Below are 23,780 nucleotides of genomic sequence, written 5' to 3'. Positions count from 1 at the left end.
TACATAAATATCAAATTAAAAATTACCACCATGATAGCTACAAGATCTGTGCGGTACAACTAGAGTTGTGAGATTCAGTAGGAGAGCTTGTAATGAGACTGGTGATTTCAGTGAGCTATCACTAACATGACAACATGTCATAGTCTACCATGAGCTGATAATGCAAGATGTCAGACATTACAATAGCCACTTGTCAGACATTACAATAGCCACTGCGTCAATACACAATTGCAGAGTAGCATGGCAATGAAAGTGACAGAGGATCATAGCAACAAAATCTTATTACTTTAGAACCTCCAGCAAACATTAGAGTTTGCAATACATTGGTTACAGTACCAGCTTAAACTTCAGAAAACTGGACATGCACTTGACATTCCTCACATCCTGTACATTGACTGACAGTAAAGTCAACTGGAACATCTCTGGAACAAGCTAGTCAATTAGTTTATGATTCATCCACTATAACTGGCTGGGAAACACAAACTTCTAACGTGTGGTATAAAGTAGCATCATATCACTTCAGTATTTGCCATACTGAATTTTATTTTGATCTCTACTTCAGTAATTGACAAGGTTTAGTTCACACAGATTAGAGCAGTGTTTAGCAGTCATTTGTAGACCTTTTAGACTAGCTACTTAGACAAGCATTATTTTAAACAGGTTGAGACACTGAAGATAGAGACATTGCTTCTCCAAATGTTCAGAATGAAGCATTCCAGGGTAAGAGTACACCATTACTAACAGTTTATTCATATAATCATGAACAACACCAATGGAAGTACTATCAAAGCTTTTCAACCATACAGTGTAAAGTCAGCCACCACCACAAGTCTGTTATTCTGGATCGGGCCGGTTATTCCAAAGGTACAAACTTTAGCAAATGGGTACTATAGATCCAATTTTTTTCACTAGTCTAACTGAAAGTGTGGCAGAGCAAGGAAAAGATTTAGTGGCACTTTGAGAATAGTGCAATCGTGTGGTATAACTTATAATTTGTGGCCTGCTGGAGGTACTGAAGCGGACAGTGAAAAGACAATATTCAGCTGTTTAGTTGGCCCAGTTTGTGTGCTCTTTCATTATCCACTCCTTTATCCATCATGTGGAGTATACAATGAATGATATTCTTCTGGTACATGTACTGTGAGTTCCTTCAACCCACCAATCTGAAGCAACGACTTGATATCAGTGTTTAACTGAATTTGCGGCAACTTCTCCAGTGTTGTACAGCTAATCTGAGTTCTATCTCTTCAGCCGAGTACTAGCAGTTCCTAGTGGTAGACTAAGTGGTACTATAATAGCTCAGCCTCGAACTTTTTTTTGTTTTAAAAAAAATCAGCCTTTTGGATTGTGCTAAATGTGTCACGTGATCACAGAAAGTTTCGTTCTCCACAATTCGTAGTCTCCATGAAGTGTATCGTGTTGTTGGCAGATGTAGACATGTTTATGGCTATCTCCAGAGCTATCCTCGGGGCTATCTATGGTTTCATACATCTCCATCATATCAGCACATCTTTGATTGTGGGTGTTAATTTTAATTGCGCGGATTTTGAGAGTCGTTCATCCATGTACGTGAGCTATGACAGATTACAACAAGAAAGTTAAGATACTTGTGCTCGGAGACTCGGGTAAGAACATTAATAGTTATAGTCAGAGAGTAATATCATTAAAACGCTGTGGTGTATTTAAATTAATTAATTTCGCGATTAAAAGGAGGCCGGTTTATTTGTGCAGTACGTGTTCTGTCTCTGCATCGAGTCTCTTCATATACTGTCTATGGTTCTTCTGAGTATGCCATTTTGTGTGTGTTTTACCGAGTTATCCGTTACACTGCATTTTCACATGTGGCCATATAATATCCCTCAACACCTTTATGTACACAACGCTTCTGTAGTAATCTTGATGCATTGTAAAGCAATGATAAATAAAAGTATTTATTGATCATACTTGTGTATTGATGTTTTTATTCCCACAGGTGTAGGGAAAACGTCACTAGTTCATATTTTGTGCCATGATGATGTGCTGTCAAATCCTGCATACACTATTGGATGTTCGGTAGAGGTGCGACTACATGATTACAACAAGATACCTTCAGCACCTTCTTACTACATTGAGTTCTGGGATATTGGCGGGACTCTTGGACATGAAAAAGGAAGGTCGATATTTTATAATTCTGTAAATGGTGAGTGTATAATGTTTGGGACTGAAATAATCTCTGTTCATCAGGAATAATTGCAGTGCACGACTTGACCAACCGGAAGTCACACACTAATTTAAGGAAATGGATTTCAGAAGCCTTGTGTCAGAGTAAGTCTTGTGTTCACAGAATTCATTTAATTCTTACTTATCTTATCAGTGTACAGTAGTACTATGTTACTAACCAATATTGCTGAAGGTATTGTAGGTTGGTTTCTGGTCAATATGTTTTCATACAAACCTTCATGATCCTATAGAATAGCCAAGCCCAAAAGTGCCTTCAGTGTAACCTGAAATGCTTCCAGTAAGTTGCTACAATTTTTAAAATGCTACCAATTGATTGATTGACCGACATCTGAAATTCAAACAAGCGTAACTGAATTATGGCATACCACTGTACATACAATGCATGCATCATGGCTTACCATTATCCTTCTTTTGTCATACTGGTTTTCGGTGTGACCTGAAATGCTTCCAATAAGTTGTTACATTTTAAAAAAATTGTTTAGCAGAATTTTCTACTAACTGACTCATCTGACTGATGCCTTCAAACAAGTGTAACTTGATAACAGCTAAATCTATGGGCTTGATTTTTTTTACTGTGTGATGTTGCTTCAGTCCGACAGGTGTCTTTTAGCATACCATAATACGCACAATGCTTGCTTCATGGATTTATCTGTGTCCTCCTTTGTTATCTTTGCTGACAGTGTAAGGTGTCAATTTGCGGTACCTCATGATAGTTTTAACAGAAATTGCCTGTATTTTCCGTAGTAGCTAGATTGATTACAGAGGTGATACTCAAACTGTTCTTTATTGGAAATGCTGTGTAACAGGCTGAACACAGCTGAAAACAGAGCATAATGGCCACTTCACTATTTCAGTAATTAATAGTTGAGGTGCACATTCACACAATAGCATCAAGTCCAGCACTAGTATTTCTTATGTACATATTCACCAGGTCATCATAATAACATTACAAGGAATTTCAAGTTCGATTAGGATTCATAGAAAAAGTACTGAAACAAGGAAGGTCATCTACTCTTGCAGATTACTAGTAGACATTTAATCCCTAATTCAGTCATGCGAGTGTCCACTAGTATATTGGTTTAGGTGACTTTCCTTTCTTTGTTCCTTTTTTCTCTCCCTTGTACTTGTAATGTATTTGTTTATTGACAGGTTCAAGCAATTCAGAGTTATCTTCCCACAGTGCAGAGTGAGTTGTGTGTGTGTTGTAGTAGATATGTACTGGTATAGAAATATGGATTATTTCTAGCCTACCTTAATGTATCATTCATTTTCCCACGTGACTGGCAGAATATAGTACACGCAAATTGCTCATTGTGTTAGTACAGGGACACACATTTTTGTGATCGAAATTTTTGAAAAATAACACAGTGACGGTCTTAATGATTAAGTCATGAAGTACACCTTTGTGACTTACTTTACATGGTCACTATAATGAGGTGGTCTTATTAATGAGGTCATGAAGTATATTTGGTTATAAATTTGGGACAATGATATTGATAGTTTGATACTCACGATACGTGATTACACAAAACCATTCTATTATATTAGCCTTAAGCCATATACCAACAGAAAGTTTATTCACTGGGATACTTGAGTGAGTCTAAATAACCACTGTAACGTTAACAGAGACTTACTAGTTATGGAGTAGGTAGCAACTCAATTTTCTGTTATTTCTCAATACTCGTGACGGTAGCCATAATAGCAATCATTAAATCATGTGAGCTATATATGGCATGACTTGCTATTGAATGGGGAATTGCCTCGTGTTTATTTCATGCACGAATCTGATGAAGTAGGAAGGAGATATAACCATTTACTAAAGTCATGTAAGAGCTTAATTTGTGTAACAATAGTTTCAGAGTAAGTTTTGGCTCCATGCTTTTGTGCTAGGGTAAACCCCTAGGTACCATTTTAATCCTTGTTTAATTATGAATAAAATGGTGTTTATTATGTAGCCATAGGAAGAATGCTTCATAAGTTACAGTGCTTTGTTTAATTTACAGCCATGTGTCAATGTATGGGGGTTTAAGGGTTAATTAATCACTGTACTTCATGACCTCATCATCAATAAGACCACATCATTGGCACATTTTTTGTCTTGTTAATGAGATTACACTGTACATACAAGTATGTCACTTCATTATTGTGTGCATACTTGCTTGATGTAGTGAGATTGACTTTGATATGGAAAAGTTTGTTGGAGAGAACATTCCCATTTTGGTTGTGGGCACTAAACAGGTATGACACTTGTGCACATGTTTTAAACACTCAGCCATACAATGATATTGGTTAAAACTTAATACAGTGCCTACAAATATGCTGTGCTTGCTTTTGCAGTGCTATACATGTGTTTCATTACTTCTCTAATACGGCCACCTCTATAAGCACATAGTCTTTTTGATCTGTGGAGGTCCTACTATAGTGAGACGGCTCTATTGGAGTATCTTTTTGATCATTTGTACAAGCATTGAAAGTATCTCCACTGTCTATTCTGATAAAAATGCCTACAAACCAACTGTGATACAATGTATAACTCTACTTGAACTAGATCAAAGATTCTAACCTTCTGATTTTTATTCTCCTCCAAGCCTCTATAATTTTGGAAATTGGCAACATTTAAGGAATAGCAGCTGCCGTTCACACAAATTTGGTCCGTATATTGTAGGGTCAGCAACTATTATAAAGTCCATACTATAGCTAGACCATTGGACGTAGGTAACAAAACTTCAGTGTTGTGCAGAGATTAATATAATATTAACTTACCCTCTGTCTAGTCCTAAATTATTATTATTACTATTAGACTTGAGCTACGAGTACAGTACTTTTTAAATACGTAATTATGAATACAGGAGTACTCAGGATATGAAACATGAGCTACATATTGTACTACTCAACTAAACTTTTATTAGTACCTCAATCTTAACTCTTCCTTTGTTATGCCTTTAAATGTCAAACAATTCCTCGTGTAATTGTGAATCAAACTGTTGCTGATGGTAACACTTTTGCAAATACAGTATTTAAGCTAAGTGACAACAACAGCTGGGTTTATCAACTCTCACCATCTGGGCAAGTGGCCGGTTCTTATTTAGCACTGTTCAGAGATGTCTTAGTTAGCAAGTTTCATATTGTTTTGTACTGTAGTTTTGGCACATTCAGTCCTGGGAATTCATTGTAATACCCTCCAAATAGTAGATCTGTGAATTCATTTATGTACAAGTTCTGATACCTTCAGACCTTACCACAGTGCCCTTATTAGGGTCTAAATGTATGTACACCGATACAAATGGGACCATGGACAAATGTCCTGATTATTTCAACTGTCTGAATACTATACTCTAACAATAAAATTTCTATTTGTGGCACTGAAAATGAATTGTATCTTGACAATTTACAAGCAAGTAAAGATTTCAGAATCTGAGCATTATCAGTTTAATATCAATTTCCCTCCCAAAATATCCTACACATGTAATACATCATAAGTTAGTATATCCACAGAACTCCATGCAAATACTCTAATAAAACACACAAATCTAATTGAGCAGTCACTGATTTTGTTTGAATTGTGAAATGTATGGAGCATGGAGTAGTCAGTACGTATTATAAAGTCTTGGCTAGATTTTCTTGTTCGTATATTGCAAGTCCAGTAAGTTAGCTTTGCTCAAGTACAAAATTGTTCTTGTATTCAAGTGTGGTTTCCTTTGGCAGGATCAGATTGGTACAGTTGGTGGGGATATTGAGAAAGGTAGTAGTGTAGCACACGAAGCTGGTGCAGAAATTTTAAATGTGGTGAGTAGAGCTGTGTAGTTTTGTAGTGTGTGTGTGTGTGTTTGTGTGTTTGTTTGTTTAGTATAATGTGTACATGCATGTGTACAGGTACGTGTGCGTGTGTATGCATGGATGGGTGTGGGTGTGTGTGTGCGTGCGTGCGTATGCATGGGTGGGTGTGTGTGCGTGCGGGTGTGTGCATGGGTGTGGGTGGGTGTGTGTGCGTGCGTGCGTGCGGGTGTAGTGTTAAATACTGAATGCCCATTTTGAACAATAAGCTTTCTAAAATGATGCCATACTACGACAACAATTTTTTTATTGAATCAATTTTGCATCAACAAAGTTGATATTAAAGCAAAACAACCAGCTTTGGTTATTACACAAGTAAAAGGAATGGTATTTTTACTTACTCTGCTTAGACAGCTAACTAAAAATTCATCACCTAGATTATCAAACTAAGTTCTCCCTAAAAAACCCAGGGATCAATGTTTTAAAGCGTAAGAGTCCCCTTAAATAGAGGTCACGGTTTTCACGGAGTGACAGTATTTTGGTACTCTCAGGTACACAGTTCATCAGCACTGTCATTTGTGACCGTCTCAGCAAAACCCAGCTTGTGAGAAAAACGTGATTTAAAAGTTCGTAAAATTGTTCATTCTACAAAGAAAATTATACAAGGTTTTATCAAGCCATTACTGAATACTCAAATCATTTAAAACTACACACCATCTTATTCGCCTGCTCACGGAGAGTTAAAAAATCTTTGTTTCTGTAGTCCCAATGGTATATGTATCACATGCATTTAATTGCAATGTGGTAAAGATAAACAAGATCGTCATTTCTTCAATTATACCCATATGTGTAAGTGACTACAGGACTAAAACTATACCTTGATTGATTAGCTAATCCATGGTAAACCTTTTATGCCAAATTCCAACATTGTAGAACTAATGCAAACAGAAGTTATGGCTACAAATGTAAGTGCCTGCAGAATTACTTTATACAAATCAATTTCCTTGCTCTTCCTATTGTCTAGCCCTATAATTCCAAGACTACTCACCACAAAAGACAGTCATTGGACACTGTAGATAATGCTGAGAAAAAAAAAAAAAATTGGAAGTTGTGTGAACAAGTCGGGTTTTTGCTGAGATGGTCACTTTTAGCTATCAATGACCAAAGTACTTGTGATATGAAGGAAGTGATGAATGGGTGATGTTGTCATTACAAACTTTGGTTGTGTTTTTAGTTTATCAGGAAATCCAGTTAGTAGTCACATGATCTTTTGTATATCAATCAGATTACCATCACGTACTGAGTCTAATGGCATTTAGTGTAGCATAAATGTCCTGGCATACTAGTGTCAGGTAGCACTGTGTACGGAGGTAAGGCCAGTCAGGTAAAGTAATGGTAGGTGATATGAAAGAACCACTTTCTTTGGGCGGCTTAACAGCTGAGATGCTCTTTAAATGAAGCGATGCTCGGTACCATTCATGTGAGTGACGTGGTGTTGGTGAATTCTATGGTTACTAGTAGTGCAATTAAAAATTTTAAAATGAAGTTCCAGCAATAAAAAGTAGTGAACAAGAGATCAGTGATGGTAGCTATTACAACATGCATAGCTATGCAGCTCTACATTGACACATCTGTTCTGTGTCAAAGTAGGGATTTTCCCACATAGCTATGTTGTAACAGCTAACTAAATTGTTTATTGCTGAACCCTACGTAATAATTTTTAATTGCACTGACTTTTGCTATAGCATAACTATGATGTACACATGTGGCTGTGACTGCTTTATTAACGTATCTCAATCTTGCTGGTTCCTTGTGATCATTTATAAGTGCAGCTCATGCGTCTACTCCCTTCTACAAGATGACCATGTAATTGAAGATGAAAGGAAAGGTAAAGTGCAGAAGACAGACACTTGTTGTAACTAGGAAAGGCACATGCCACCTGTGAATTTGTTATTGTGGCATGAAATGGTGGTTGTGTGCTGCTTCATTTGGTCTCTGCTGCGTCATTTGATCTCTGCTTTGTGACTAAGGTCAGACAGGCAGGCTGGCAATCTGAAAATCAGGTTTTGGCAATTTTAAAAAATTCATTTTTCGGCTTTCTGTAAATTTGACCAAATCTGCAATAATCCCATATGTTAGCACAGGCCTAGTTTTACAGTAGAATAATAAACGCAGTGAGTAAAACATTTAGAAATTTCGAAAAAATTCCATAGTTTTTTTAGCACTTGTTTCACAGTGAAGGAAGTTGGTAATGGCAAATACTTTTGTACCATTGTGATCCCCAAAGCAAGAGGAGTGCAGAAATCTTTGTTCCATGTCAGTGCTCCCAAGGAGACGGAGGATATGAGCTTTAGTCTGCCTCGTGTTGGACGAGTAGTTCACTATTGTTTTTTTTTTCTCATGTTTTTGCCTTTGCCCTGGTCGTAGGAAGGGCCTGAAAGGCAAAATTTACCCACCAATGGATTTGCCTATTCATGCAGAACCTGATAGTGTAAGTTTCATCTCAGTAGAGGACTGCATTTATAAGTTATGACCATTTAATTCAGCACCTGCAGTTTATTTTCCATATTGTCACTGTACAAATCGATTTTCCTGTTGTTTCTACTTTGTAGTACTGTATCTTTGAAAGTTCAAGGCTCTAGAGCTGAAACTTTGGTTAACTGATCCTTAGGCTATTTAGATAAAGAAAATGGAATTCGAAAAATGTGTTAACATATGGGGTTCTTGCATATCCGGTCACAAATGTTTTCTTGTTTGTAACTGTGGATTTAAATGTTAGATACACCAAGACTATCCATAAAGGTGATTTTTGGTGCGTGTAATATATATATATATATATATTTTATGATGGTTTTTAATGGTAGCATTTTCCTGAGTACCATTCATCTTAGGGGGAACCAGTTACTAACCATACTGTTTGATTAAGTTATGGGAGTTTATACAGCATGTACTACAAGTACCTTTTCTGGTTACAACAAGTAGCGTCCTTCTGTGCTTTGCCTTTCCTTTCGTCTTCACAATAATTAACTAGTTGCGACTAACCAACACAATGTAAAGGCTAGTGTGGAGTAATGGGTGTGTCAGGGTAAATTGTCTCATATGGTGTAACCAGTGGTGTAGCTAAACCCCTAGCATCAGACTACTTTGACCCACCATCAGCTGCCCAAGCAATTAAAGACGTGGGCTGGATTAAAATTGGCTATTGTACAAGAATAGATAGCATAACTTACACAATGCTAACCATGTTATTTTCCAATGCTCTTCTTTCCAACTAGTCGATGGACAGAGATGGGGTTATCCAAGGGATTTTCCCTACAAGTAACTCAATTGTGTACAAATAATAGGAGGCAATAAATAGAAGTGAGATCATGTGATTATAAAACAAAAAAAAACCACACAGCAGTGTGACAAGAATTGTTAACTCTTCCAGTATAGTTGGATGGACAGTTAACACTTGGATTAACTTGTGTAACTATCAGTGTGGTCAAAACTCTGATCAGAGAAAGAGGCGAGGTAGCCTAGGCATTAGCATCTATCTATAGTATGTACAAGTTGAGCTGGATCCTGAAAAACAGCTAAAAATACAAAGTGGATTTTTTCTCAAGAAAATTAACATTTCAGCCAACCAGATGATTAGTGGTGACAATAAAAATGTCAACAACAGATTGTATGGCTTGGCTCCATTATAAGGTTGGGAAAGGGTTGTAGTGAATGTTGTACTTTTATGGCTTCCCATATGAAATGTATGGTGAAATTTTGATTGGTCGTAAATATTGTGTCGGGCATTTGAACGCAACAATTTTGAAATATTTTTAGCAGGTCAAGCAGTGCTACAAATAAGTCAAATTTCAAGATATTGTGTAATTGCATCCATGATGAGTTATTAAATGTTTTTGAGGATCCAGCTCAACGCATACACACTATAGCCGTGTATTTACTAATTAGTGATAGTTCAAATGGTATTCAGTCAGCAATTGTTTTCTTTTTTGTTTCTAGGCTAACAACTCTAGTGGCACTGGCAGGGCATAGTCATCACGTGATACAACACTACAAGCGCCTCGTGCTTTAATTCAGGTTTCTTCCTAGTCTGGTATTAAGACACATACAGAGATGTAGTAAGGAATAAAAAAACCAATAGCTAGCAAGCGTTCACTTAGAGTAAGGTTACAGTACATTAGTCATCTTGCATACAATACTGTAGATATACGTAGTGATGGATACACATTTTTAAAATGCTGTGTTTATGTCCATATGAAGATGGGCATGTTGCATGGTCGAATGGTTTGCCCACCCAATGCCCTGGCATGGCAAAAGTCTAGCTATGCCACTGGGTATAACCATTATTCCTGGTTTAGGGCACACATGAGATTCTCACGAAGTCTGGAAGGTAATTCGGCCACTACAAATCTTTATTAATAAACTCATGTGGTAAACAACCCTACAAAAGTTAAATAAACTCACAGATGGCATGTTCATGCATGGATACATATCTAATTTTTTGTATATGCAGTGTCCAGTGAATATGTACGTATGTATAATACTATGTTATGTGTTGTTTAGGATTGTACACAATGTCACCACTTTGCTCCTGGATCACCACACATGATAAAACTAAATAATTTCTTTGATAAGGTATGTACGTGTTTGTATACACAGTTACGTACTGACTAAATTGTGGTATTGGTTTGTCTTCCATCATATAATTGGTTTGTCTTCCATCACATATTGTTTCGTTGTTGTAACAGAATTTTTTGCCTTAAAGATTTTGTGTAGAATTTATGGCTATAAATAAGATATTAGTTTGTTGTTATTTTGTTGTGCATGTTTGTGCTGTTGGGAGGCAGGATATTGGTACTCTTACTGAAACCTCTCTTAAACAACCCTCAGAATAAAGGGACACTGCATTTACATAACCTCTGTAGAAAGGACATTTCTTAGTTCCCTACAATCTCTAATGGTACTGTTTTCCCCATAAAAAGGTACACTCTTTTATAACCTTAATTCCATTATAAATGGCTCCACTGTTTATCATCAATTATGGGAAATTCCTTTATAAGGAAACCAATATAACATGCTTGTTACTCTGTTCCATTGCCTAGCAACAACTAAGTCATACCTGCAAGCAGTAAAACAAGGTGCAGTCTTTAAAACACTGGGATTTTAAAGTTGTGAAATCAAAGAAAAATAGATACCTGGTCTTTGAAAGCCTAATTCAATGCCCATAGAATGTTCTAGAACTTTCATTTGTATATTACTGAAATAGCAAGGTGACTATTACGTTTCATTTTCAGCTATGTCAAGCCTGGCCATATGCGCCAAATTTCAAACAATTGAGTACAGTTTTATAGCAATTTTTGTATAGTGTGTGAAAAGAAGGAGAGTTTGCTGTCACAAATATTTTAAGAAAGAAAATGGAGAAAAATTTGAAACTCAGACCGCCTATATCTGTGTAATGACTTGAGTGATTTTTGATCAAATTTGGATTGTGGCCTGTCCTTCCTAGTAGACAGCTATAATACAAAAACAGTCTGCTTTGGAGAGAGGACCTTGGAGCTATGCATGTGTGAACATTGTGTTTTCTTTTCTTCTTGTCAATATACTGGCAGTGTGGTTTGCCGACTTTCTTGGCCACATGACACACCATATGTAAAATTGTCGTGTGTCTGTGTGTCTAACCACTAAAACCTCCAAGACAACAACACCATTCCTTGGACACAGTTCTCACATGTTAGAATTCCTGTGCACTCTTGTGTTACTACAAATGGGTGCCTTTGATGCAAGCAAGGCACGTACCACAAAACAGTAGTAGTAGTAACATTCTGTTTGTGTTCTGATTGTAAACACGTCATCTGAGCCTATGGACATCAATCAAATCGAATACAAGCCTCATGGGTGTGTACATGTGTATATGCAAATGCAAGCCAGAAATTTGAAAGTTTTGGCAAGAATGTTCTAAGTGACTGTTCTATTAAGGTGTTATCATTGCCTGACTGCCATATTAGAGTATCTCAATCTTTTTCAGTCAAATTATTGTTCAGAATAAAACTAATGCACTGAATTTGATTTTGCTGTCATGTGAGAAACTGTTGCTAAAAGTTATAACATGCCCTGTTTCATAATATATTGGTGGTAGACCGTCCAGTTATTTCTCACCAGTTTAAATTGCTTCTTGTTTGATCATTGCCAATGGTAGGCACTTAGCTTGTTATATTTATTTATCGTGTGTTTATGTACACCATAGATAATAGAAAACAAATTTTATCCAAAGACCTCACACCAAGCTCATTTGGTAAGAATAATGTAATGTGTGTATGTTCTAATACTTGTGTGTCCTCAGTAGCCGTTATCTCAAATCAGCGAGAGGAAACGCAGCACACCAAAGAAATCATCATGGCACAACTTTCCAACTGACTGAGCAGCAACCAGCAGTCATCTCATACTTTCACAGCATTGCTCACAACTGCAGCTTATATAAATTCACCAATTGGATTTGTATGTATTTCAAATTTGTATAATGAAATCATATTACTTACGTACAATCATACACTATGATAGTAGTATGCGCAGTAGGGATATAACACTTCTTATTGTTTTACTGTAAATTAATATCGTACACTACTCCAGCTTGTTTTAGTACTTTTTATCGATGTGCTATGGTCCCTACTCTAGTTGAAAATTCCAAATTTTTCTGTGTACTTGTTTATATAACATACACAACAAAACTATTAAGACACTTGCACTCACAATCAGGCACATTGTTCAGAGTGTAGCATGTTTCACAGTTGTTGTAAGGTACTAGAACTACGATGTACTTTACTACTGTAACTTAGTCGATTTTGGTTCTTAAACTGAATTCTCAATACTTGTGGTTCTTAAACTAGAACTTTTGAACTTGTTGGTTCTCTTGGCTTCAGCAATCCTATGCATGCCTTTTAGTTACATGTTAGAGTTCACTGCTTTCAACCATGTCTGCAAGTTGATGTGTTGACATTGATTCAGCATTCTTTTTGCATTGTTTAACCTGCACTTTTCACAGTCGTAGTTGTGGCAAGTGGAGCAGGGACAGGTCATTCTTGTCAGTTAAGTTACATCATGAAAGATTGATCACAAGATGTTCTAATAAAGCAGTCACATTTATCCTGATAGAACAGTCATTGCAAAAGCAGCAAATGAACACAGTTCAATGTAGATTTGCATGTGAATGTTATGTTCTGTTAATAAATTCTAACCAAAATGGGGTGTTGGATATGCCTGTAAAAGTCTCCTTCTGGGAGAATTTTTGGCTAGGTTTAGTATGCAACGAGTGGGTGGACTCATCACTATTCCAGTGCCAATTGTGGTAGTGGAGGTGATAAAATATAGCAATAATTATATCCAAATTCACATTAAGTACCATCAAGGTTTATGTCATGGCTTATATCTACAAGATAGTATTTAACAGAGGATACATGGCATCTGGAGCTGGAGGTTATGTCATCCAAGTTGGTCTCTTCCATCCATGACCATCTGGATTATAATAGTAGAAGTGATGTTGTCTGGAGGTCTTGTGTTAAGGAAATATTTCCATTCAGCAACTTGATAGCATTATCACATCAAATGCAACTGGAACTCATCTGGTGTTGTAGTGGTAAGTGCTCAGAGGAACATCCTTTACCAAGGTCTTCTCCATCATACACAAGTGGCAATCTGTATACTCAATGATTTTGATAGTTGAAAATTTTATATGGTCCCAAAACCACAGTACTGTACACTAGGGATAGAAATGTTTATGTCATATATCACAGGCAGTTAGAGATTTCCTTTATTCAGGGATTCGCAAAACACTGGTACTATTAATTTGGGACCTAGACGTGTGTCTTTTATAGATGCTGTCCTCAATTCAGAGGTGTCTTTAAGAGGGTTTCCACTGCATATCATGCAAAAAATCCATGGCAGCATAATTATGATGAATGCATTCAAGAAACAATTTCTAGTTTCCTTTGGCAATAGACAAAGCTTGGTTGTGTGATTTCCAAATTTATTTTTTTGGTACCCACAAGAGCTAGGAGATTGTACGCACAAACAGGCTGGAATTAATTACAATAATCTTTTCTTTTTTTGGTTCTATAAACTACTCGTGTCAGCTGGCCATGTATGGCATAGCTATTTTGGCAGTCATTGGAATGTTTTAGAGTTGCTGGCTTGATGTTTTATTTGACGATCAAATCAGGCTTAGGTGTATTGGCTTCTAGAATGGTTGCCTATAGTAGAAAACACCGCAACAGAGCAATATGTCTGCATTGTAACATTGTCTATGTTGGCATGCAGGAATTTGTGTCATCACAGAATTTATCAATTTGCTTATTCTTAAACTGTGCACTGTGCAGTGGCTATGTAACAGTATTTGATGAGCCAGTTTCAATTACAGATAGCTAATGCACTATATATATGTAGCTAGCAGATCTAGAGCTTCTTGTAAAAATTTCACACCATGCAAGGAGCCTAGGGGATAACTCCCATTCCAACCAATCTTTCTTCCACCTTTATAGCATTCAGACCTGACTTGGTGTTGGTCTCTAATAATTCCATTTGTTTGTTCAAACTAACTCAGGGGCGGATCTAGGATTTATAAAAGGGGGGGGGGCTAACTCAAGGTACTAATCTCTTGGGTAGAGGTAGCAAAGCATGCTGGAACTAGGGGGGTCTGGGGGCATGCCCCCCCCCCCCCCCCCAGGAAAATTTTGAAAAATAGATGCTAAAATACTGCAATTTGGAGACATTTCCACATAAAATTCATAATATTTTCTGCCTGTAGATATTTTATATACTGCCTTTAGATTATAGGTATGGCTCTCTGAAGCATTTTGCTAATGGAAAAGTTTGGGTAGGTACAGACACCCAGTACATGATGCACCCCTCTCACAATTGCACAACACTGAATAGGTGCATGTTAGAATAATAATGTTGAATGTGGAAAATTTTGAAATTTGAACAATACAAGATTGAATCTGAGAGCATTTTCAATGGAAATTGTGAACCTGAATTAAGTATTGTCATACATATTAACTACACAAGTAGATGAATGAAGCCCTTTAAACAGACCAATTCACTTCATTGCATGTATAGGTGCAGGCAGATTTGGAAAAATTCCACAACAGAACCAACTACATGTTTCCAGTGAATGTTCTATTAGAGTAGTTAGCTGACTGCTCTATTAGAGTATCTCGATCTTGTAAACCTCCAATGCTGATCCGAGTCCTTGTTGCATAAATTTTAGCATAAATCCACAGATAATACCTTGTAAATACGTTTATAAGGTGGTTTTATGAGTATTTGTATTATTAGTGATCATATAATTATGCTAAGACAAAATTTCATTATAATACTCAGCATATTGATCAAGTAAAGCCTAAATATGAAGGGGGGGGGGGGGGGGCTTCAGCCCCCAAAGCCCCTCCCCCTGGATCCGCCCCTGTAACTATCTACACCAATACCCAGCAACATCTTTTGGCTGTTGAAGGAAGATTGATATAGCTGTTTACAACTTGACCTTCAGCCAGTTTTCTGGCTTATCTGTTGATCTTATTTCCATCTAGATTGGTTGTTTATGCCAGACACAATAGCCCAAGTACCCAATGTTTGTCAAGTGACGAAAATTATAAGATAATATTAAGATCCCTGTTTGAGCAGTCTGCTCACATTACTGTCTCCTGTTCATACAGGATTTTTAAAATTCTAGAGCCTCACCGACTGGGATCTATCAGGTTATCTAATCTGAATGCATGCCACTATACTAATTATTATTAATTTTTATTTTTGTACCATAAAAGTCTTGCCAGGGTTACCACCCAGCGTATACCCTTTACTTAAGTTGTATATTGTCTTAATAAAAAATAAGACGTCTCTCATCATTAGCTATACTGAACTCTGTTAAACGGCTAGTGTAAACCATCTCAAAAATTTGCTTATACTTGCATAGGCCCTATGGCCCTCCATAATCCATGGTTCAAATGAGAGCCTTATGGATGTTAGTATTTATTACTGTGCAGAAATCAAAAGGGATTGTACTTGAATGCACAAGTATTAGTTATATTACAAAATTTTGCAAGGACAGTCGGGTCAAAAATTTATGCTAGGCGCCTGATAAACCAATTTGTCTTATACTTGGACGAGCAACAAGTACAGGGGCGGATCCAGAGTTTGGAAAGGGGGGTGGTTCACTTTGCTGAAAAGTTGAAGAGAAAAAAAAAGGTGACAGCAATAATGGCTGCCCTTACAAAGATCCTTCATTCATAACTTCATAGTTAAGCTAGCTACACTGCCTCATGAACACTGTGACTGCTTTATTAGAGTGACTACTCTATTAGAGTATCTCGATCTTGTATGAAATTTTAGCTACAATTCCATCGGGGGTGCTAGCTGCCTGCAAATGAAGGTTTTGGAGTTCGGCATGAGGGTGGAGCATTATAAATGTTATCTAGGCGCGCTTAACTGAGAGAAGCACCTGGTCCGCGTTTGGTGTACACATCTGAGAGTGTTAGACCATATGGTTAGACCAACCAATAAGTGTAAGTTTTAATTGTGATATACTGGAAGGGAGGTTCGTGGGTATGTAGAACGGCACCTGAGACAATGAGTTCAGTTCACTTGTGTATCATAAACTATCATAGAGTGTACGAATCATAGGGATTGGAAACGGCCGGTCACGAGCCAGAAAATAGCTTTTTTGAGTATGCATCTAGGTGGTTTCCATAAATTGCTCCGCGTATATATCGTTTTCATCTCCTTGACAACCGTAATATCCGCCATATATATTGTAATTGTAATTTTTAAGCAGGGAGTCCACTCAGTAAAACTGATTTTCAGTGGAGCCCTGAACAAACATACAATAGACACATACAATAACTAATAATATACAAAAAAAAAACAAACATACATACACAACTAAGGATACATAGACAAAATTACACAGGAATTAAGATAATAATTACGAAATGACGACAAAGTGGCAGCCCCAGTAACAGTGGACTTAAGGTTGTTTATGAACAACCGCAGTCAGTGGCGTGGACCTGTGCCCTACCCACTACCCAAAGAATTTTGGTGCTATAGCAGAAGTACTGTATTTGTATGCAATATCTGAGATACTATAAGGCCAACGTAATAAGATTCCTTGTTTCCCGTCACCTGAGAGTAATCAGATAGTGAGGGCAGACGGTTGTTATTAAAATTCTATATTTTGGTGAGCCTGACAATGCGCTGTCCACCAGCCAACTTGTAACAGGGTAGATGTTTCAAAGGACCGTTGCTTTTCATACATGTCGCAGACGACAACAAAGCACTTTCCAAGAAATTTAGTGACAAAGTAGCACTTTAGAAGAGTTTGAAGCTTGTAAAATGCCTCCCAGTAAATAAATAATGGTTTTGATTGCTGTAGTAAGATTGCTGATTGTTCTATTACGGTATTTAACAAAAATTATTCGTATTTCTAAATATTTATTACAATAATAATTACCAATGTGGTAGGCAAAGTGACGGGAAACAAGGAATTGAAAAATTTTGGGCTAATAGTGCAGTCAATAACTCTAATAAAGCAGTCACACTATTCAGGTAAGTAGTGTAGCAAACTATGCAGAAACGCATCAGGCCAGTCCACATCCAGGACAGTCCCCAAGGCCATGGACTGCTCTCACACTTCTCCATGCTCGTACAAACTCTACAGTTAGTTAGTAACAGTGATGTACTATGTGGTTAGTTCAATACTGCTCTGTCTGCTTTTCCTGGTTCAGTTTGTATGAGCATATAAAGACATGCAAGCCTTGTACAAATTGAGTCAGGAAAAGCAGATCAAGCAGTATACAAACTGTTCTGTTAAACCAAAGGGGTTCTAATAATTGAATATAAGCCACGTACAGAAAGTGTGTACTAAAAAAATGAGTGGTATAAAATTTAACAAATTTATTGACATGACAAGCTTCCTCCATTCTCACTCCACCTATCAAACGGTATGGTAGTACCGTTTAAGTAGACTGAAAATTTTGCACGTCGCCCAAAATTCCGCCTTTAAAAATCATCCGAGAGACATTTTACATGACGAAAATCACCTTAACGGAATAGTACAAGTCCATAACATAAAATGTAACAAAACACTTACAGGTGGCCGGATACAGAATTTTTTTGAAATTGCCAAAACTCGAATTTTAATCTCACTGCCTCACTCACTGACCATAGTAGCAAGGCTAGAGGCCAAACGAAGCAGCGCACGGCCACCATTTTACGCCACAATAACAACTCATCAGTGGGATGTGTCTTTTGGGGGTTCTGACGAGTGTAGGCCCTCTGTGCCTTGTCTTTTCTTTTATCTTCAATCAAGCTGCTTGTCTTCTTCATCCAACGAAACCATATCGAGGCATTAATTTTCCATATCAACACTTTCGTTCAGTAACATATAGAAGCCACAGAATTATTTCAGAACTGGATATCAGAAGTGCTTCAGTCCTGGCGCTACTATAAGACTAGATATGTGCAAGTTCGTGACTGGTATCCCGTTCGCGATAGGTTCGTGACCACGCCCATCAATTAAAGATCTAGGTGGACTAATAGTGATAGAGTATGGAGACCACACCTCTTAACAATCTAGCTGTTTACTTAACAGCAAACAAATGACCTCACCCCTTATTGGTCTAGCTAGCTGTACACCTTTTGGCTGACTCGAGATATACTCTAATACAACAGTCATGTATGATATTCTAATAGAACAGTCACAAGTTACATTGTAGCTAGCTGTGTTACAACAAAAAAAACTAAACAAACTAGTATTTTAAAAAATTCTAAATTTAAAAATGAAGTAGGGATCTATGCAACAAAAAGTAATGAAACAAGAGATGAATGATGGTATTACAGCATAGCTCAGTGGGAAAGTCCCTCCTTTGGTATTGAGCAAAATAGCTATGCTGTAATACCATCATTCATCTCTTGTTGCATAGATCCCTACTTCATTTTTAAATTTACATTTTTTTTAAATACTAGTTTCTTTTTGCATGCTACAAGTGATTGAATTTCTCCTTCCCCATCCCAGTTTTACCAACCTATCTCCCATTCCCCCTCCTGGTTTTACCCACCTCAATATAATCAGATGTGTCTCTTAAGTGGAACTTCTATTAAACTGACAGTGCACAATTCTATGTTACAAACAGGCACCACCAGCTACCTATCTCTCAAGGACACTTTGGAAACAATTTTGGTCCATTTTGCTGTGGTATGTGGAGGTTTTTACTCTTCACAAGTAAAAAACTGGACTTGTTGGGACCTATTGAGTTTACTAACTGGGAAAAGTTCCCACCCACAAAGCAGTTGTCTAGCTACATGAGACCAAAGTATTTGTCATTGCATGGAGTTTCTTCTTAACTTGGATTTGTTAAGAGTACTCGTATTGTAGTGTCTGGTTGTTAAGTGCATCCGCTTAATAAAACTTCCCAAAAAATTTGTTGTTAACAATTAACATGATTGTATTTGTTAAGCGCATGTGCCTAATAAAAAAACCTTGTCATGAGATTCACAGACACTATACGTGTACCAATAGTTGGAATCAAATTCCTGCTTGTGTGGAGCATGGACTCCATGCCATTTCACTCAGTAAGCATAGTGAAATTTACAGAGCTATTTGCTATGAACCACATGAGATTTCAAGTCTTACACAGACAACAGACTTCCAGCATTTCTTATAGGTTAATCTTGTGTAGCTGTATCTCGTGTTGGTGCTTTGTGTTCGTCCGCATGTGCTGATAAAGTACAAGAAATGAGTATGTGTTTAATAAAATTATGTGCTTAATATATACTTGTGCTTAACAACTAGACCATACAATATTTGCCATTTAAGCCATTTCTTGGCTTCCACTTTTAATTTCAACACTTTGGTTTTCGAAGGCTGCATTTTTTTATGGCTTAGCTGTTTTTTTTTTGCATGGATATTATCATAGTTAGTACTTCAGTGCACTTAGCTATCAACTTTCATTTCAATATTCTGTTCTTATAATTGTTCACTCACCCACAATTAAAGATTTTATATGCTTGTGTGTTTATGCGGCCCTCAGCAAACCCTTGCATGGGATCATGCCTATATTTCATATACTCCATCTATTTGCTGCATGTGTTCCCTACATCTTACAGTGCATTCAATCTTTTAGATTATCAACTATAGCTTCTTCAATGAATCTTCTACAAAGTCCAGTAAGTTATAAATGAATGAACTTTTAAGTGTGTTCTTTTTGCATTTCCATTTTAGTTCCATTGCCACATTTGGAAACTCTAACATGCTTCTAGTATTTTTTATTTCTTTGCAGATACTGCAATGTACAAGAAGAAAGTTATATTGTATTTTCCTGACTTTATTGATACTCAGTATCTTAAGTACTAAAGTTGTTGTAAAGCTTTACGATGATACCAGTATGACTATATACGAGAATGGTCAATCATTGTTATATGAAAAACACCAGTCCACCAATAATGCAAAGTTTACACATGAGAATGATCAGCAAATACTTGATAACCATCAAGATCTTCCTACTACAACTGGTGACAATCATGGTCCATATGAGTGTAGTCAAACAATGAGTGAAAGTAGTCAAACAGTGAGTAGGAGCAGTCAAGCACAAAGTAGGAGCAGTCAAGCACCAAGTAGGAGCAGTCAAGCACTGAGTAGGAGCAGTCAAGCATGGAGTGAGAGTAATCAAGTTCCAAGTGAGAGTAATCAAGCACTAAGTGAGAGTAGTAAAGTACCAAGTCAAGCACCAAGTGGGAGTAGTCATGCACAGAGTGGCAGTAGTCAAGCCTTAAGTCAAGACAAGAGTAGTCAAACACAAAGTGAGAGTGATCAGCTACTGGATCAATCTGTACATCAAAATCATCAAAGAGCGTTGACTGGATTTGCACTTTGCCTTAGCTACTGGGAGCAGCAGACAAATTCATTACTAAACATGTGGTCATTTCAGAAGTGGGCAAAACAGTCTGGAAATTTGAGTGTTGTGGAACCATTTGCTAGAAACTCTATACTTGGATTTCCAAGAGTATCAAGCCAGCTTAATGAGTTAGCACATGAGTTACGTTTTAGAGATTACTTTGACTTAGAATACTGGACTAATGAAACGGCTAAACAAGGTATCCCACCTATGGTAACCTGGGATACATTCACAAGACATGCGAGTAGGAAAGTTGTAGTGGTTATCCTAGTATATGAGGTACCTCCTGGAGGAGTATATGTCAATGATGATCTAAAGAATCACACCGAATGTAATCTAGAGCTGAAGAGATTTTACAATTTTACAAAGACTCTTTTAGATTGTTTTCACTTTGAGGTGATAAAAACAGTGTGTTTTGCTTCTTATACCATGAAACAGCGGAAGCTATATCCAAAATTAGAAAAATTCAACTCGTATTTAACTGATGATAATCAAACAAATTTAACGTATTGGTTTTCATTTTGGCGTGGGGTGCAGGTTGACAGGATTACAATAAATCACAAGGCCATTGGTAGAGGCCGTGAAGAAAATGGTCTTGCCATGGCACGTCCTAGTCCTAAAATAATTGAAGACAGCAAAAGATATGTTAAAACAGTTTTGAAAATTGACTCAAATAAGTACACAGCAGTTGCGTTTAGAACGAATAGCAGAAAAAGTGCAATGGTGCGTGTGCTTCGTATGTCAAGAGATGCAATTTTGACACATTTTTTAAAATGTGCTAGTAATATATCACTTGTTCTTAAAGAATTAAACACAAACCATAGCTTTTTATCTATTGACTTAGGAAGGTTTGGTGACTTAGCATCAGGGAAGTATTTTGACTATGACAGTAACAAGACATTTGATGGTAAAGGAACTAAAGTGTTTCAGACTGCACTGAATGCTGTGTATGGCAATAAAACAGTTGATGAGTACCACAATGACTTTATTAGAGCAGCTAATGGTATTGAAGACAGTGGATATATTGGAGCAATGCAGAAAACTATTGCAGAGAATGCCAAATGTTTAGTTGTAATGGGTGGACGGTCTACCTTTCAAAGGAGCATGATACAGCATCATCAATCTACTTCTAATTGTGTCAAGTATCTCTGTTATCCTAAGTAACTGTTACCATGTCTGTATCTGTACAATAATATTGTCACATGTAAATCATATACAGTGTAATTGCATTGTTTTACTCATTCACAGAAATCAAGGTGATGATTATATTATAAAAGTTACAAGTGAAAATACTTGCTTACAGGTGGTAAACATTATAGTTAGACCACAAGTTCCACAACAAGGTGAAATGCTAATATCTGTTTGGTTGCATGCTTATCAGGATCTAAATCCTGCACACACTCATGATTATTGATAGAAAAGGCTGTGCTATTTAGGAATATATCACAATGGGATTGTTATCCTTACTCTCGAATCACTTGTAACAAGTTACACACTGCATGTACAGCTCCCTTCTGTAGGTGGACTGGTTTACTTCATTGTTCAATGCATTTGTGCCTCTATCAGAATCTCTTTGGAAATGTCTCAAACAAGTTGGACAACAGATCTCTGGTTGTGGCAGTTCAGCAGTTTGTCCACTAGATTAGAGGTTCCATCAGCTATTCTTCTGCATATAAAATGCTCTCCATGCAGATGTCACAGATTTATCATACCATTTATACCAATGTAGTCCTTCAAGTCTTGTCTTATCACATCCTTCCACACCAAAAGCTTTTGCAATACGTCTTTCAACATCAACATTAACATTTGCCAGATGCAGCTATCAAGGATCCAAGGTAAGGGAATTCTTCTACAGAACATAAATCACTGCTGTCTATTTATATCAATTGATTCAATTCCCTGTGCACGTGATTATACTGTTCTTCCTGAAACGATTTGTTTTGGTTTAGCAGTACTAACTAGTCACTACTGGTCCTGTGATATTCAGTGGTGGATCTAGATGGGTTTCTGGGGTTTCGACAGAAACCCCCTTTAAAATTTAGCTCAGTGGCAGTCTAAATACACAAACATTGTTGTACTGACAATTTGTCATAGCAAACAACTATATATCACTGTATTCCAGTAACATGCATGCAGTTGCACTCAACTAACACCATTTGTGACCAGATTTGCGAAAAGGTACCTTTTCCACACATTTTACAGGCGAGCAAACAAAATGATGTAACTTTTGACTTAGTACACTGATCAGCATGTTCTTAGTTTCAAAATGTAGCCAGATACTTTAGCTGCACTCATGGAAATGTTCAGACAATTTTATGCAATGACCAAAACGTTATGAAGCTTCAAAGATCAAAAAATGGGTCAAATTTTGTGTGTGAAAAAGGTATCTTTTTTTTGCAAATCTGGTCACATTTATAGGTATTAAACTCTCAGCAACACTTCACTTTTCATCTGTCACTGCATTAAAAACGATCGAGATACTCTAATAGAGCAATCATGTAACTACTCTAATAGAGCAATCAAAGCTACTGCTTGTAGTGCATATTTGCCAGATAGTTAGCTATAGTATTTACAGTTTAAAGCATTGAATTTATTATAATTGCTAACTAAAATAGCCTAAAATACTATCTCAGAGCTTCTAAAAATAATTTCAAAATTTTCCAGAGATATGTCATCATGCAGATACCTTATTCAGCTATACCAACTTTCAGAAACCCCCCTTTTAAAAATCCTAGATCCGCCACTGATATTCTATAGTTGACAGCTCCATTCCTGACCTTGATGAAGCTAACAAAATTCCATCATCAGCAAATAAAGTCACTCAGTAAACATACGCTTGCATTCTTGGTGCAT

General features: G+C 37.0%; 2 protein-coding genes across 4 annotated transcripts; both read left to right on the top strand.

The window, feature by feature from the left end:
- The first annotated feature begins 1,432 nt into the window (after positions 1–1,432).
- Positions 1,433–12,551, top strand: LOC136258507 (rab-like protein 3). Of its 2 annotated transcripts, none has more exons than XM_066051824.1 (9): positions 1,433–1,625; positions 1,973–2,179; positions 2,224–2,304; positions 3,370–3,406; positions 4,389–4,458; positions 5,926–6,006; positions 10,555–10,626; positions 12,236–12,283; positions 12,332–12,491. In XM_066051824.1, exons 1-9 carry the CDS (start codon positions 1,577–1,579, stop codon positions 12,332–12,334), a joined length of 648 nt encoding a protein of 215 aa, XP_065907896.1. In that variant the 5' UTR covers positions 1,433–1,576; the 3' UTR covers positions 12,335–12,491. The 2 variants fall into 2 exon arrangements, with proteins under 2 accessions (XP_065907896.1, XP_065907895.1); XM_066051823.1 differs by having other exon boundaries at positions 1,438–1,625; positions 12,335–12,551.
- A 3,905-nt stretch (positions 12,552–16,456) lies between these two features.
- LOC136258115 (uncharacterized) lies at positions 16,457–22,181 on the top strand. Of its 2 annotated transcripts, none has more exons than XM_066051415.1 (3): positions 16,457–16,541; positions 20,157–20,199; positions 20,313–22,181. In XM_066051415.1, the coding sequence occupies exons 2-3, from the start codon at positions 20,179–20,181 to the stop codon at positions 22,089–22,091; spliced, it is 1,800 nt and encodes a 599-aa protein (XP_065907487.1). In that variant the 5' UTR covers positions 16,457–16,541; positions 20,157–20,178; the 3' UTR covers positions 22,092–22,181. The 2 variants fall into 2 exon arrangements, with proteins under 2 accessions (XP_065907487.1, XP_065907486.1); XM_066051414.1 differs by having other exon boundaries at positions 16,474–16,541; positions 20,255–22,181.
- The last annotated feature ends 1,599 nt before the right edge of the window (positions 22,182–23,780 follow it).

Source organism: Dysidea avara, chromosome 6, assembly GCF_963678975.1.
Source record: "Dysidea avara chromosome 6, odDysAvar1.4, whole genome shotgun sequence".
NCBI classification, from domain to species: domain Eukaryota; kingdom Metazoa; phylum Porifera; class Demospongiae; order Dictyoceratida; family Dysideidae; genus Dysidea; species Dysidea avara.
Note: the sequence above shows the minus strand (reverse complement) of the source record. Positions and strands in the feature narration are given on the sequence as shown.